The sequence below is a fragment of the Crocodylus porosus genome, unplaced genomic scaffold, assembly GCF_001723895.1.
Source record: "Crocodylus porosus isolate Cpor-Errol unplaced genomic scaffold, CroPor_comp1, whole genome shotgun sequence".
NCBI classification, from domain to species: domain Eukaryota; kingdom Metazoa; phylum Chordata; order Crocodylia; family Crocodylidae; genus Crocodylus; species Crocodylus porosus.
The window spans coordinates 6,457,695-6,474,758 of NW_017728928.1; the positions used below are offsets into that span (position 1 = coordinate 6,457,695).

General features: G+C 43.3%; 1 protein-coding gene across 1 annotated transcript; it reads left to right on the forward strand.

Moving 5' to 3' along the window:
* Window positions 1-1,020: 1,020 nt before the first annotated feature.
* UTP6 (UTP6, small subunit processome component) lies at window positions 1,021-14,724 on the forward strand. Its single transcript, XM_019542427.1, has 19 exons — window positions 1,021-1,130; window positions 1,755-1,839; window positions 2,436-2,477; window positions 2,724-2,816; window positions 3,231-3,278; window positions 4,312-4,375; window positions 5,063-5,181; window positions 6,257-6,334; window positions 6,867-6,948; window positions 7,753-7,834; window positions 8,954-9,135; window positions 9,492-9,571; window positions 10,155-10,232; window positions 10,419-10,598; window positions 11,343-11,423; window positions 12,915-13,024; window positions 13,113-13,179; window positions 13,469-13,541; window positions 14,140-14,724. Exons 1-19 carry the CDS (start codon window positions 1,039-1,041, stop codon window positions 14,295-14,297), a joined length of 1,794 nt encoding a protein of 597 aa, XP_019397972.1. The 5' UTR covers window positions 1,021-1,038; the 3' UTR covers window positions 14,298-14,724.
* The last annotated feature ends 2,340 nt before the right edge of the window (window positions 14,725-17,064 follow it).

The following is a 17,064-nucleotide window of genomic DNA, read 5'->3' on the forward strand; positions in this document are numbered from 1 at the left end:
GCTGCCTGTCATGTGGCCCTTGATGGCTTGCCAAAACTCAGTAAGCGGCCCTCCGTCCAAAATAATTGCCCGCCCCTGGGTTAAGCTGTGATCGCCCTGTCTGCCCCGAGTAGGAGGCAACAGAGCTGGATACTGCCAAAATAGCAGCCTGGGAGCTGAACTGCAATTCCTCTGGAATGGAGAAGCTTTCTGTGAAGCGGTTCACTCCTTCCCTCTACTCTGGCTGGCAACTACGGGAGGTCCCCTTGTGTGGGTGGATCTAGGACGTTGAAAAAGGGCATGCAGATGGGCTGGTGCATCATCATCTACAACACAACAGATTCTTCACCAGTTAAGAAGAAACTTGAAGCCTAACTAACAACAAGCTAGAGGCCAAGGGGCATAGTATTCAATTTAAGATCCAAGAAGCAGCAAATATGAGCTCCTTGGAACGTGCATTCACATTCAAAAACGCAACAAACCAGGCCAAAAACAATCCGATGACGTGGCTTATTTAGTCCTCTGGTTACCAGAAGCAAACGTACGGGCGGCGCCTCCAAACGCTCCCCTGGAAGCGAGCTCCGCGCCCGAGCGGACGTCCACCTCTCCCCACACCCAAGGCCGCGCTGCGCGTTTTGGCTCGTGTTTAAAAGCCGCCCGCAGGGCCGCGACGTGGGAGCGCGTCCAGAGGTGCAGCTCCGAGCAGAATCGCCGGAGAAAGAAGCACTTGCTTAACACAAAGGAGGAGAGAAGGCTTTTACACCTGTGGGAGAAGGGCTGGGACGGATCGCGAGGGGCCCCACAGCCCGTGGGCAAGCAAGGCAGGGCTCAAAGGAGGGGGGCTCCGTACCCCCTTGCTGGAAGGGGCCATCCTTCATTTGCCACCCCGGCTTACTCAGCCGCCTACTTCCAGGCCCGGGGCCGCGTGGGGAAAACAGAGACGGGCACACCGCTCCGGAGCCGGCGCAGGTCCAGGCCTCGGAGTGCGGCCCCGCCCCGGAAGGGGGCGTGGCTGCGCTACCCGGAAGTGGCGCGCGGACCTCGTGGGCCGTTGAAGTTATGGCGGAGCGCATCGAGCAGCGCCTGGAGGAGCGCATCCCCGAGCTGGAGCAGCTGGAGCGGGTCGGGCTCTTCACCCGCCCCGAGATCAAGTGAGGGCGGCCGGGAAGGGCCGGGAGATGGAGGCGGAGCTGGGCAGGGCGGGGAGGAGGCAGAGATCAGCCCTGGCCCAGGCTGCTGGGAGAGTGGGGGCAGGCTGGAGCTCAGGGGTGGGTGTTTTCCTCCGGACTCGGTGCAAAAGGGGAAAAAATCTGTTAGGTGCTGCGGCCGGCTTGGCCCCCAGGCTGGGCAGGGAGAGGGTCTTCCCTGGTGGGTGGGGGAGAGCTGCCTCTCGCCTCTTCTGAGCCTGTCAGAAGAGCGAGGTGCTCTGGAGCCAGCCCGAGACCCAGCGGGTCCGCGCGGAAGTGGCGCTGGGATGGCAGACTGGCCAGCTGGTGGCACGCCGCTTCCTTTGTTTGCTGTCGGAGGTTGTTTGTCTCTACCCCCTTGGGATAAAGGAGCAAAATGAAACTCAGATCCTATGCCGCGGTAAGCTGCTGTGCTCTTTAGTGCTGTCGCTTGTCAGGTAGGCATCTGGCTGAGGTCATCTGACCCCAATGCTTTCCTGCCTAGGCAGGGGGTTGGACTCCATGATCTGTTGAGAACCCCCTAGCATCTATGAGTTGTCAGGGACGCGCGAGAGGATGTCTGGGAGCTGATAACGTATGTCTCTTCAGGGCTGTCATTAAGAAAGCCTCGGCTCTAGAATACAAAATACAGAGGAGAGCCCTTCACAAGGAAGACTTCATTGATTATATTCAGGTGGGTTCGACTGTTTCTGGCAGAACATGTTAGCGTGCATTTTTGACCTCGCTGTTGCACTCTAGTCCTTGCTCTGATAGTACTGTTCATGCGGATGAGGTGCTTCAGTAACAATAATGCTACATCAGGAGGCCTGTTCTAGGGGTAGAGTGCAGGTCTGGAAACCTGGCTTTCACAATTTTGCCAGTGACCTCAGGCAAGTCACCTCATTTTGGTGTGCTTCAGGTTCTGTCTTGATATTAAGGCTTAAAATGCCCTCCAAGAGGCTCTGTAGAAAATCCATGTTAGTCAGTGTAATCATTTTTGTGCTGTTTAAAATGTGAATTGAGCTCTAGGATTCCAGGGGGTGGGTCTGCTATGAGTTGATTAAGAGTCTAAAATTTCACAGTTGAATATAAGAAATCCAGCATAATTGCCATCAGCCTTGGGTCATGTGGCTACCTAAACATGTGTGGCACTTACTTGGTAGCTATGCCATTTTAGATACAACTTGTGTTCATCTCCTGGCAATTAAAAAAAAATAGTAAGAATTAAAAAAAAAAAAATCTGTATGCTTCCTCGGTTACTTTTGAACGTCTTTTCTTCCTTTTCCCTAGTATGAAATTAATTTATTGGAACTTATCAAGAAAAGAAGATCGGTAAGTTGATCAACCACAATATGAAATAGAGTCATAGAAAGGAGAACTAGAAGGGACCTGTAAAATCATCAAGTCTGGTCCTCTGCCATGGGCAGGAGGTAATGGGCTCAAACGAGCTCAACAGGTTGCTTGTCCAGCCTCCTCCTGAACACTGCCAGGGATGGTGACTGCCATAAATAGTTAAAATAGTTTAACTTCATTGCACTGTCAAGATTTAATTTATCATTCTTTTTTTTCCCCTCTTAGCGCATTGGATATTCATTTAAGAAAGATGAAATAGAGTACTCTATTGTGCAGAGAATACAAGGCCTCTTCAAGCGTGCCACAGGAAAGTGGAAGGTAAGTGCGGTGTCTTTTCTAGGGCCTGACAATCCAGAGCGGCAGGTCTCAACCTTTTTGGGCTTGAGGCACCCCTCAGTAGATTTGAGGCACCCCCTGGAAAATGTCAGTTTTTAGTTTTCACTCTTTTTGACTATAGAACAAGAATAGAGCAATTCTTCTGTTGCAAATAACTCAGAAAGATCACAAGTCAGAGGCCAGAGTGTTTTTTGTTTTTTGTTTTTTTTTTAACTGGGTTTATCTTGTGAAGCATATTTGCACAGTCTAAGCATTGTGTGGCACCCTGCAATACCCTTAAAAGGATTTCAAGATGCCTTCAGGGAATTTCTTGATGCACTTACAATGCAGAAGGCACAGATAGTTATGAGGCAGTCTTACTACAGTGTTGATTAATCCCCTTTGCTTTCCCAATAGGAGGATGTCCAGCTGTGGTTGTCACATGTTGCTTTCTGCAAGAAGTGGGTGAGTCTGCAAGATGTCAATTTTTTTTTTCATTTAAAATGTTCATTAGATGAACCACCAGTTATATTTTATGTTACAAGACAGGATCAAATTCTTTTCAGACTTGAGTTGGAATAACTCTACTGAAATTACTGGAGGTATTTAGACTTTTCACTGACAAGTGAAAGCAGGATTTGGCTCAGAATTTCTCTTCTCACTTCAATGCTATTTTGTTGCTCACATTGTAATTTACAGCACTGCCTAAATCAAAGCAGAGGTAGCACTTGCCATCACATATACGATTTGGAACATCTTGCTGCTGAAGGAGTGGTTTGGCATCTTTGAGGGAAGCAGCTGTTGTTTGACTGCTTCTAGTTAACTTCCAGAATGGGGGAGCCAACCTATGAATTATGAATCTGTGAGAACCTCGAGCAGTTCACACACTGCTTGTGCTTAAGATTTTGGCAACTTTACACTGTACAAACTTCTCGTTTTGTCAGTATTGACCTGCGATATTCATGCTCTGTCAGCCTTTGACTTCTCTAGCACAGGTGGATGGTGGCTTTGTCACACTGTGTGTGACCACCAAAGCACTTGTCCTCCTTGCCTGATTTTCAGACGGCATGTTTGTGGCCAAAAACACAATGAGGATGAGTTCATTGGGTGCTCTGTTATCCAATAAACTGAGTCAAAGATATCTAATGCATTTCCTGTCTTGGATACAGTGATGTAGCATTTCAAAGCTAGTTATTCGGGACCATCAGAGTAGAATAGATTTCCCTTGTATTCTGAAAAAAAATCTTCTCTTCCATGCTGAACAAATCTTATCCCCAAAAGGCAGCCTTTCTGTCAAGAGGGAAATTACTACAAACAGTGGCATTTATGTAAAATGCCTTCTTCACAGCTGTAGTCTATTAGCAGCCTTCCGTACTGAATCATTTTTTCTCTTCATTGTTCAGTTCAACACAAGGTTTACAATGGGTAAGCCTTGGTGATACGGTTGCTGTAAATGGGTAAATCAATGGGTAAATCAGTTCTTTTGTCTTTTTTACAGAATATGAAATTTCAGCTTAGCAAGGTTTTCTCTGCTATGTTAGCCATTCATCCAAACAAGCCAGGTACAGTAAAAAATTTTTTTAGCATCACATGTTTAAATGATTAAACCTAGTTCATTTAGAAGAGCAAAAAGGATAGGTTATCCCCAAAACTTAGTGTTGATCCAAGTTACTGCTTTTTGAGATGCCAGTTCTGTCTGTTAGATGTATAGCTTTTGTCTTCCATTTCCTACCTTGTTAATCCCGTGGAGGGATGGTTGCTACTTATAGATCTAAAAGCTGAGCTATATAGCGATTCTCACAGCCTGAAGGACCTTCCCTAGAGGGGAGCAGGAAATAAAAACTGTTTCCAAGGTAGAACATTTTAAATGAACCAAGTCCCTTTGTCTCAGTTTCAAAACCTAACTAGATTGAATGCCCTTGATCTGGTCTGATCTCCAATGCTACATAAATCCTGGGGCTGCCTAGTGATTGGTCAGGAGACTCTGGAGACTCTGGGAATCACGCATGCTACAGGCACAAATCCCAAAGTCACGGCCAAACGTTTGACGACTAGCCAGAAACCCAGTGCATGCAAACACTTCATTCTGGGCATCATTGCTGCTGGGATGACACACAAGAATATTAAAATAAACCCACACAGACATACACAGACACACCCCGTTGGGAGTGCCTTCCAAAATTGTTCCTCTTCGTCACTCATTCACTGTCCAGGGATTGAAACAAACTAATGTGAGTTTTCTGTTGTAGCACTGTGGATTATGGCTGCAAAATGGGAAATGGAGGAACGTCTGTCATCAGAAAGTGCCCGGCACTTGTTCCTTCGTGCATTGCGCTTCCATCCAGAATGTCCAAAACTCTATCAGGAAGTGAGTTAGTGGTTTTTCTGCATGTAGTTACATTTTCTTGGAGTGGTCTTGCAAAAATTAGTTGTCAATCATTGCAGCAGATGTGGGAAGTGGCTTAACAAAATAAATAGAAAACCAGTAATAGTTTGAGACAAGACTGTGTATACATGCACTGCTTAATAGCATTCTGAATTCTGTGTTAAATGTGTCAGAAATTCTTATTAAATCTTTCTCAAGATACTGCAATTTCTACAAGGAAAACTCTTATCTGTTGGGGATTACAAGTAAAGTATGCCCGGGGAAGAATTCTTCATGGTCCCTACAGGCAACCAGCCAAAGGTCTTGCTGACCAGACAGGTTCTTTTGCAACCCCATCTTGTGGATGCCAGATACATGATTTCACTTATCCCATACATTGCTTATTGCACCAGTTTTTTTTCTTCTTGAAAGTGAACTTGGAATGGTATAAACCCAAAGCAGCCCATACAATACAAATTGCAACAAGAGCTTCTGGAGTGTGCTTGTAACACATCTGGCAAGGATTTAGCCAAGTGACTCCCACAAAAGTCATTGACTGTTTTGAGTCATGAGATTCCTATTATAGAAGATGCTCTTTATATGATGGAAAAGGGCTGGTTGTGTCCCATCTGATTTCAGCATAGTTAAGCCAGTTAATTCAGTTTAGAGCAGTACGGTATGTTCTCTTGCTAAAGTGCATGGCTTAGAGTCTGTACACAAAATGGGCAGTTTCCCTACACTCATCAAACAGGAAATAACAGAAGAAATTGCTTTACAAATTTTCTTTTACTGTTCACTTGCTAATGTGTCATCAGAAGAGTGCTGTTGATAGTTGAGTAAATTTTTTTTTTGAGGTTTAATCCCACTTTTTTTTTTTTTTTTTAAATAGCTATTATATTTTCTCTTACTCAAACTGTAGCTCTTTACAGCAGGGCTCTTTGAGCAGAATGGGACTTAGTGAAATTTTGATTTACAGCTCTTCAGACAGGGCTGACTTTGGCAAGTGCTGTCAGATTATGCTGACGTGCGCTGTGTGCTTTAAGTTCACTCTTCCATTTTACTTCCTTGTCTCTTGTAGTATTTCAGAATGGAACTGATGCATGCTGAGAAGCAGAGAAAAGAAAAGAAAGAGTTTGAACAAGCAAAGATGGACTTGGTAAGTGGCCTCATGCATCTGTCTTTAAAGGGACTATTTCTAGGCAAGCGGTGTGTTTTTTAACTTGACGGTTTTAGAAGTATGTGGTACTTCCCTGGGCGTGTTGGTATATTGTTTGAGAGCTGTAGTCTTTGGAGGGTCTTGGTCTTCCGTTCAGTGACACTTCATATTGCTGCGTTTATGCTTTCTGAATGCAGGCTGGGGGCCAGATCCAGTAAGTTTTTAATTTGTTTTCCTTTAGGGAACATGCACATTTTTATATTAGGCCTTTTCCAAGAAAGTAACAGCTTTAATTTTTCAGTTTTGTATTTACTCTGTATTTGTTAAACAATTATCAAATAACTACCAATTTCTGACAAAAAACAATTAAATTGGTTTTCTGTGTTCTGGGGTAGGTATTGCCTTCATGTTAGCTGATCTTTCCAGGTTAGATAGGAAATGTTCATCATCAGTTCTGTGTTTTGTTTTCTTAGTTTGCTGCAGAAAACAGCGGTTCCAGAAGGAAGCTAACTAACTTTCCTTAACATTTTAGGGGGCGTTCAATTATTCTGAGGAGATTCTTCGTGGGGAACTGGCTCGAATAATTTACAGGGATGCCATTCAGAAAATCCAGGGTAATTTAATGCTCTCCATCTCGTCTTTTTGGAAAAACTGTTACCTGGTATGTTGCATGGGTAGCCCTGGCTCCAGTGTCAGCATGGGTGCACCATACCCACAAGGCAATGTGCCTATTAATGTGGGTAGCGCTAGATAATAATTCACAGCCATTCTGCAAATAGGGACCTCCTCCACCATACCAACCTTTGGGCTGAAATACCAACTGTTGCCCTTCTCCATCTCATACGCAGAAGAAGAAAGCTGTTAGCATCCTTCCATAAGATCTGACCTAGTGTGTCTGCATAAAAAAAGAAAAATCTCTTCTGTATCTGTTGATGATGCTGACACAAAATATAAAGTTTATTTTATTAAGCCTCTTGCCTCCTTGCATTGTGAATCTGATCTTCCTAGTATGATCCCGATTACAATTATGATAGAAATATCCTGGGACTCAGAAAGACATGAATCAACCTTGTAACCCTCATTCATGCAAGCAGTACTATGTCCTTCCATTAAACTCCTTGTGAGAAAAGGGTTGTTCGGGTCAGAGCCTTGTTGGTTACTGGAGCCAACATCAGGCGGACAGTGAGAGTTAGATAGATAACGTACCTGTCCTACCTTAATGCATGGATAAGAGTGACAGCATTTCAGTGGATAAATATATTCCTTTATATTGCATTTACTTGCTTAGAAAAATAATAATTCCTTTGAAAATCAGTAAGCAAAGTCAAGAAGATACAGAAAGACAGTGCCCTAGGGTGAGGGTCGTGTATTATTTTAACATTTGTCTTTTTTCATACCTGGGTTCTCTTGATTTCTAGGTGCTGAGTTTCATCTTTCTCTGCTTTCTATTGCGAAGCTCTTTGATTTTACCCTGGACTTGCAAAAAGAAATTCTTGAGAAGTAAGTTGAGGTTTTTTTGTTTTTGTTTTTAAATGCCAACATTGTTCTCATTTCTGCCTGGATGGTAGTTTGGTGTCCAAGAGCCACTGTAGTGGGAACATGAATATTAAATCCTTCCAAAAATTCCTAAGAAAAACAGCAGTTTTACGGCATGATATTTTGTTTGATGCCTGATCTAAGCAAATTTTCTGGAGAAAGAAGTTGTACCTAAAATGCGAACCCAGCTTCCCGTGAGAACATGCTAACAAAATGTGGATAAAATAGTTATTTTAGGGTTACTGTGACTCTTACAACTCTTAATAACTAATACTCGTAGGGAATGAATGATTTCCTAACTCACTTCTTTTCCTTGTTACTTTGTACATAAAGTTTCTCGAAGTTCCTTCCTTCGTTCCTAAAATTGTTAATCAAATCTGAGCCAGCATTGAAGAGAGCTTATAAAGAAACAGGGCAATATTTGATTATCTGCATTTAATGGGAGGATGAACTATTTTATCGGTGAAATTTGTTCTTGCTTAGAATTATCCACTTGGAACAAGACAGCCAGTGGCTACCCCCCCACCCATACACCTCTAAAACAATAGTGCTCAGGCTTTTATCATCACAGGCCAGATGAGTGGCATAGGCCAGACTGGGCCCTGCACTACCTCCTCATGGCCCCACATGCATGGACAGGTCCCTGTGCAGCCCCACATCAGCTCTGTGCACCAGGAACGGGCCCCATACCTGCCCTACACGCTGGGATCAGGCTCCACATGCTGAGACTGGACCCTGGGGCCTGGCCTGGCACCACCACCCCACCCCATGTGCTAGGATTGGACCCATGCCAGGCCCCACATACCAGGGCAGTGCCCCATGTTTGGGGCCCATGTTGCCCTGTGTGCCCAGTCTAGTGCACACAGCCTGTGGCTCCTCATGGGCTCAGAGATTTGCAAGTAGGGGAGCAGTGCCACCCTCCCCCTCAACTTTTCAGATCCATGATGAGCCTTGTGGCTGAGTAACACAGCACTGGGGACCGGATCTGGCCCACGTTCCAGTTATTGAGCATCCCTGCTCAAGAACATGCTTGCAGCAAGAGTGCACCCTGTGTATGATGACCTCATGGACTTTGTGTGTTAGATTGCAGGTTGAACATGCGGATGACCCTCTTACATGGGACTACATGGCACGGCAGGAGCTGGAGTTAGTGTCTCTGCCATCTTCACAACATTCATCTAAACAGACAAAAGCATCCGAGGTGGCTCAGAAGGAGGAACGGTGCTGTGCAGTCTTTGATGAAGCTGTGACCTCACTCCCCACTGGTTAGAAACTCTTGATTTTGACATTGGTTTGCTCACTACTTTTGTGCTGTATGGGGTTGCAAGAAATGTGCAGGCAGGGTCCCCAAGCTATCTTCTGTGGGGGTCTGCATCTTAATAGAAAGCAGTTGTCCTGGGGTGCTACCTCTTCTTTGTCAATGGGATACTTTGGACAGGAACCATTTTAAATATTTATGTGCTGTAATTATGGGTGGTCCTGCTCTAGTGTAACTTTTATTTAAAAAGTAGATGATAGTACTTTAGTGTTCAGCCAGTCACTCTGCCCTACCCACAAGACTGGTATATGTACTTGCTGTTGTGGTTTTATTAAATGTATGACTGTCCCTTTGATTTTGCAGAGCCCATGTGGAAATGCTATGTCACTTTTTGCTTGGAGAGGTATAACCGGAAAACCAATAGCGAAGCATTAAGACAGAAGGTAAATTCTTCTTGGACATTCAGAGTAACAAAAGATGCTGTTCTTGCTGACTTCCATTCTCTCTTTCTTATTTCCAAACAAACTTCCATAGATTTCCATCAGGTTGAAGCCGTGCATATCATGCTAGAATGCTTGGAGCTGTGTCTATAATCAAAGATCAGTTTTTCTCCCTATTAGATGCATGTCTTTCAGGGCTTTTTACATCAGTCATCCACTGTTATCTCACTGAAACCTGACATACACAAAAATTTAGAAACCATAGCTCTTGTTGTGTGGGGGGGAAACAGGGAAGACTAAGAGTGACAGGACATCTCCTGCAGACTATCAGTGCTTTGAATTTTGTAAATATCTGTGCACATCTGTCTTTAAAAGAATGGGGTGGGGCCAAAGGGCCATTCTCTTGTCAGCCTTTCTTCAACTGAACCTTAGGGAATGAGGCATCCATCCTCACTTGAGTGGGTTCGGGGCACCTAAATCCACTAGGCTGTTTGGAAAGCCCCAACCCGAAAATGTACAGCTTCTTGTTGGAGTCTCCAGAATGTACAGCAGTAAATTTAATTCTCTTTTTTTTTCTTTATTTCAGAGACTGGAAAGGATGTTGAGTGTGCTCAGCAGAGCCCACGAATCTAACTTGCTGCCAGAGGAGTTGTATAAGCAGTGGGTAAGGAGATATCTATATCTAGATATCTATATCTAGATAGGCCTGCTCCTGTATTCTGTAGGGACCTGAAGCTTCCACTAAAGGAAATAGGAGCTTTGCATGTTCAGGAATACCAGGTCAGGGCCATATTTTCTCACATGCTCTGTGTGGACCTGACCTGATCATTAATTTCAATCACTGTTTCAGCTTCAGCTGTTACTGGAGCTCAACCTTTCTGAAAGGGCCACAGAGGTAGCTGCAGCTGCAACCAAACGGTTCAGTCCCTCAGTGGATATGTGGCAAACTAGACTGCAAGTGCTAATTCAGCTGAACAGTGACTGTGTGGCTGAGTGTTTTGAAGAAGCCTTCAAGCAAGTCAAATCTAAGGTTTGTGGCACTTTCAGTAAGCTATGCAAGAAGCCTCTGACTTTTATATTTTATTTTTCCTTTGCTAAATTAGTCTTTAAAGTGAGGGAAATGGGTTCACTGTTAAACGTATCAATGATATTCTAGGTCTACTGGAAGGGATTGAATATAAATCACAACTTGTTAAATTGAAAGCTTTGAAGCCAGTTCTGATGGCCAGCTGGTGTTCTCTTAATTATGCCCTATGCTTTCGTTACCTCAGTAAAAGAGGTCTTTCTTACCCCTAGTATGCTGAGCCTTGGGGTGGGTGGCATGTGAAGCCCTAGATTAGCAGGCTGCACAGTTTCCTGATTGCCCCATTTCAAGTGCTTGGCATACGGATGAGAGACAGCAAGAGAACTGGTGTATTGTTTCTCTTTTCTGGAGACCTGTTTTTGATCGGATCTCTGTATGAGGGTAAGAACAGGATGTGCTCCCCATGTCCAGCATTTTTTTTTTACCTTTAGGAGGAGCAAATTCATGTGGACCACTTGTAATCTGAGGTTCTTGAGTAGGGGAAAAGGTCATTTTAATTACAGCTTTGTTGGATGGCTGATTTCACAGCAGGTGTGCAGCAGCTGTGGCTGAGAGCTTGGGTGAATGTTGTATTAAACTAATTTTAAAAGTCCCTGGTGATACTGGCATCTGTTGCATTTTCCTGAGATCAAACTGAAGCTTAGTTGTATTCTAACATTAGCCCTTTGGCTCCTTGCATTTCTTTTCTAGGACAGCCTATCTTTATGGACTCTGTGGGTAGAGTGGAGTGAAGGCGCAAACAGGAAAGAGGACACAGAAGCCCTCTACCAGGTACATGGCTGTACAGGGTTACAACTACATTGTACAGTTCAGGGGCTTGTTCTGAATGAGTTAGCTTGGGTTACCATGAGTCCTGTGTAGCTGCAGTAGCATGGTACTCACCTGGGGCTAATTGGCATTGCTGTGAAGCAAAATATGTAAATTGGTGAGTCAGCGTGCAAACACAACTGTTGTGCTTCTAGTGTTCAGCTAGCTCTGGTATTGCCATATGGTCCTGTATTGTGCCACATAGACATACCCTTCATTTCTTTCCTTGTGTGAAATGGGCTAGGAAGCTAGCTAATATGTCATGGACTGGAAGAGTCCACAGGGAGTGCTAAATGACATTCAACCCTTTTTATTTCCTTCATTTGCCCCCTAGTTTTCAACTGCCTTGCATTCCAACTTTAGGTAGTTTTTTAAAAGGGAATTAAATTACCTCAGTGTCTCTGCAAATCAGTTGGATTTAAGCTTTCAAGCACTCAAGTTGCTTCTGAAAATAGGACTTAAACTCTTGTCACTTAGACACTTCATAAGACCCTTTAAAATAGCTCTGATTCTTTGTGGGCTACATTTTTTGTCCAAGTTTCAGCCAGAGGTTTTAAAATAGATTTTATTGCGCCCAATCTAATGCTTTAAAAAGTTAACGCTAATAGGAGAAGATTCGAGCAAAAAAATTAGGGTTGGGTAATAGAGCAAAAAAAAAAAAAATTGTGCTTCCTAATTTGTCTATCTGTTGTGTAAGTTGCTTTGCTTTTCATGGGAACTTAGTTTGTAGAGCACTTTTGAGATCTTTAAAAGTACTATGGAAATGTTCCTTAAACCTACTTTAATAATGGAAGGGAAGAAGTGTAGTTCTATTCTAGACTGAGCAGCTGTATTTGAAAAGTCCTGCATGTTGTTAGTGTTGCTACTCTCCACAGGTTGCATTCTTCTAATACAGGCAGTCCTTGGACTTAAGATGTGGTTTTCAGGAACCAATTGGTGTCATAAGTCGAAATGTCATAACTTGGAACTGATTTTCCCATAGGAACGATGTTATAAATGAGGGATTGAACCAAGGCCTGATAGCTATTTTTCAATTGTATTGTCCTAAAACATCACCAACGAAAAATGGTGTTGGAACAGCAACTGAATGTCTTGAGTCAGGGAGAAATGTGTAGCGAAGCAAATCAGCACGGGGAGATGGGCAGCACAGCAAACTTGTTCACTGGCATGGCATTGCGTCGGATCGAGCGTCTTGAGTCAGGAAGTCAGGGAGATGGCACTGTAAATCGAAACCAACATTGGAAAGTCGAAATGGGGTGTCCATTTATAAACGTTATAAGTGCTGTTTGTTGTAATTCGAATGTCGTAAAGTCGAGGACTGCCTATACTTGAAAGTGAGGTTCTGATGCTAAAGTAATTGAGAATGCAGACAAGTAACTGAACAAGCTGTGTTTGGTGTAGCTCCCTATAGTTATTTTTTGATTGTAGCAAAGAACATGTGTGTTTAACTTGCAGAGATCCTTACTTATCACTGTGCCAGCTGTCTCTGTAACCATGAAAGAGAAGTACCTTGACTGGGCCTACAGGACTGGCGGGTATAAGAAAGCAAAGAAAGTCTTTACCAGGTAAAAAATAACAATCTGAAACCTGAATGTCCAAAGATAGGTGTATGAAAGATTTAAAGTCTAAAAGCTCTTCATGCTTTTATTCTAGCCTACATGAGAATCGTCCCTTTTCACGTGAGTTCTTCAAGCGGATGATCCAAATAGAAAAAGAGCAAGTAAGCGTTACAAATCAATTTGGAATCTCATTGTGAAGAATGTAAGTTATTCCTGTGGAACTGGATAGGAAGCAGTGGTTGTATGAGTAGCATATAATTAGGTTGTAATCAGTTCATATTTGTCTTTTAAAATAAACTCCTTGCACGTAATTTTAGGCTGAGTTGCATGGTATTTAGTCTTGGATATGTATGCATGTGGAATTAGCAGGACATTGTCTCTTTGCATCTAATTAAGCTACAGATTCACTTCCATACACAGGAAATGATCTTTTCCAATTTTCTTTGTTAGGAATCTTGCAAGATGTCTAATCTGAGAGAGTACTATGAACGTGCTTTGAGAGAGTTTGGTTCTGCAGATTCTGGTAAGGCAGCTTTCTTCTTACATGCCACCATAATCTTTCTGCCCATGTGACCATTAATATGCAAAGGGCAGCCTGATAATGCTGCTTCATTAATGTGCCTGGCACTTTACAATGACCTTGCACTAGAAAGCCTTCAGGGCCTTCAGTTCCCACAAAACTTTCACTTGGGCAGTCCCACTGACTTAAGTGGAAGCAATATTAAGGAAGGGCTGGTGAGATTTCCAGTTGTCCGACCATTTGTCTGAGGTTTTTATACGATGTAAATAGTGATTTCCTCAACATCCTTCAAGGACAATAAATGCCCCCATTATACAGGTGGTGTAAGAAACAGCTGCAGATAAGTTAAACAGCTTTTCAGTGTGACCTGTGGTGTCTCCATCACAACTGGACAAAGAACCCAGATTTCTGTACTTTTGCTGTTTTCCCTGTACAAGGAGAAAAAAGAAGTTGAGCCACATTACACTTGACTGTTAACATGTAAAACTTTTCATGCATAGGGCTTCTATGTTAGGACTAGTTTTGTGTGCACGCATGTGTGTGTGCGAGAGAGAGAGATTTCATTTTGTCTGTTCTAACTGGATTTTTGTTTATTTAAAAGATCTCTGGCTTGATTACATCAAAGAAGAGCTAAGCCATCCCCAAGGCAAGCCAGAAAACTCTGGGAACATTCACTGGAGAGCTATGAAGATGTTGCAGGGAGAACTAGTAGAAAACTTTGTTTGCAAATACACTTTGCTACAAACCGGACACTCATGAAAAATGTAGATTTTTTTCCCCACATTTCTGAGATGAATGACATATTGCAGAATTACTAGAGTTGTTTTGTTTGTTCAATTTTTTTTACAAGACTTTAAGAGTAAACACATTCCTGAACCACACTAACATGTACATGCTTTATTTTCACATATACTGGAATTTCTTTTTGGTTGTAACCTACAGTTACTAAAAATGTTACCTGTCCCAGTGGCAAGGTACCAGTGAACGGGTCCAAATCATAATTACAAGAGGAGGAGAAACATTGGTAAACGGGTGCACCTTTCTATCAGAATGTTAATTACAAAGAACTTTGAAAGCAGATTTTGCTTACAGTCTTAAGCTGTTTTGCATTAAATAGTGGTCATATGTCACATTTAAAACTTACAAAATTTCATATTAAAATACAAATTAGTGCAAAAAAACCTCATTCCAGTAGAGACCTAACTAGGTATCTTGTCCTAATAATGCAGTGTTTTGAGAAAAAAGATTCCAAAAGCAAAGAAGGGTTTGGTATTAGAGTCTCTTTAAGCCCAGCAGTTCTTAGCCTTTTTAGCCTCATGGCACCTCTCCATAACTCTTGGGACTTGCACAGTGCACAGCTAAGAATCACTGAGCTACAATCTAAATTCAGAAAAGAGATGAGGGGAAAAGGTTAAGAGCCATTGATCTAGCTGGTGTCAGATGACAACACTGGGAGCAGATCTAACCTTGCCATGCCCTGCTTTTTCCACCGTCTGCCCCCCCCCCAACACACCCGCTCCTTCCAGTCTGTACTTGAGGGGGCAGGGGTAGCTCCCATCACTGAAACTGCTTCTGTGGGGTCTTGCATGCCAGAAAATGTCCCCACAGCTCCTCTCACTGGGCCCAGGAGTGCGGGAGGAGCAGAGGGGACAGGACAGGCTCCAACGTTTGGCTCTGGCCTCATCTGCCCTCTCGCCCACAGCAGAGTGCTCTGCTGGCAGTGTGGGGGTATATGTAATGGTGCAGGAAGATTGGACATTGATTAGTAATAAGACTATCTTAAGGACATCTTGCTGAGGGTTGGAAACTGTGTTGGCTTAGCATTGAATTTGCTTCTGTGGTGTGTGTGTGTTGTTTTTATTTAAACTTTTGTTCTGGTGTGATTAGCTGCTTGCTGACTTCTGAAGGATTACTTGTGGGGATATACTGTTCTTTAGGACAGGTCTACTGGAAGTCATTTTAATCGCTCCTTAGTTTAATATAACTGATTTGGATTGTCAACGATTCTTTGCAATGTTTCTTCCAACTCTGCTCTTAGGATATCATTTTCAGCACTAAATTCAACTCCTATGAATTCCTTCAACACAATTCTGCTGTCAGTGCTCTTCTAGCAGCACTTTTCTTCTTTTAAAGCTTCTCTTTCCAGCACAAGTGTTGAAACATTGAAACATCTTTGGTTACTGCAAGCATGCTCGAATGTAACATTCAATGCGACTACAACATAATTAAAAGTAGAGCTACTAAAATCATCAAGATGTTATGATTTAAGATCGGGGTGTAGGTTGTAGCCACACCCAAAGAGCCTTGCCTCTCTGTGATTTAAGATCAGCATTTTATTTTTTTCCTTTAGGATGATGTAACAAAAAGGCTGCAAGAAGTAAATTTCCTCAACCAGTGATCCATTCCCATCAATGGCCTATAAGAGAAAATGATTTGCTTCTTGATACCATTCCCCTGTACTAAAATGTTTCTTTCGTTTTAGGTGATCTTATACATCCAAAGTTACAGCCCATCTACTGGAATTCAATAAACCATGCTAGTATTTTAGCTGAAATTCCTTTATAAAATCTGAAGGCTGGTAGTAATTATATCATTACTTTTAATTGTGCTTCTGAACATTACAACAGACACTAACTATATACTAGCCAGCATTGCTACAGCATTTATTAAATCATTTTGCCCACAAAGTAAATAGCTACAAGTATTTGATCAGAATACTTTCAACTGGTCTAGCAAGGGGGAGAAAAAATCTGGCTGCTTCCAGCAGATTCAGCAAGTCTCTCTCTCCTTAGTTTCTCTTATTCCCTTTGCTTTCCAACTACATCATCGGCTTATGGGATACCTGCTTTTCAGAAACTGATCAAAACTTAGCTAAAAGCTTTACCTGGGGTGTGGAAATCACTTTCAATGAAGCATTAGACACTATCCAGATGCTCACGAAGGCTTGATTCTGTTTTCTGAATCTGAGACCTGTACATTTAACTATAACAACTCCAGGATGAATGAAACAAATGATAGGATTATTTTTGCCTAGTTTGTTGTGTTTTTACACATACAATATAGCAAATTAACGCAAGTCCCACTATATATTTTTTGGCTTCAATCTGAAATCGAACAATTTAGCTCTAGGCCAGTAGTCTCCAACCTTTTTAAATACCAGATCGCTTTTTGAATTAAAGTCCAACCTAGGATCTACTGTGTGCCACCACCCCCTGCCCTGTCCCTGTTCATCCCCCCCAGCAGGTCAGGCCCCCACAGTGAGAGAGGGAGGGGGACAGAGGCTGGCCCGGTGGTGGGAGGATCAGAGCCCAGGTGGCTCTTCCAGGCACACGGGAGGGGCTTCCGCTGCTACATGCACCCTGTCAGAGGCCCGGGGGCCACGTGTCCCCCCGATCAGCTGCCGCTGCATCCTAGACATTGTGCTCCAAGCCCCGCTGCAGCTGCCCCGGGAATGGTGTGATGCCACGTATGTCCCACCACCGGGCTGAGCCTAGCCCACCTGCCCAGTGGCGGGACACACGGTGTC

What these genes read in the sequence shown, in the direction of transcription:
- UTP6 (XM_019542427.1), top strand. Translation starts at nt 1,039, where the DNA reads ATGGCGGAGCGCATCGAGCAGCGCCTGGAGGAGCGCATCCCCGAGCTG. An exon ending in TGCCATTCAGAAAATCCAGG is followed by an intron (nt 6,949 to 7,752) that starts GTAATTTAATGC and finishes CTTGATTTCTAG; the next exon opens with GTGCTGAGTTTCATCTTTCT. An exon ending in AGGAGTTGTATAAGCAGTGG is followed by an intron (nt 10,233 to 10,418) that starts GTAAGGAGATAT and finishes TCACTGTTTCAG; the next exon opens with CTTCAGCTGTTACTGGAGCT.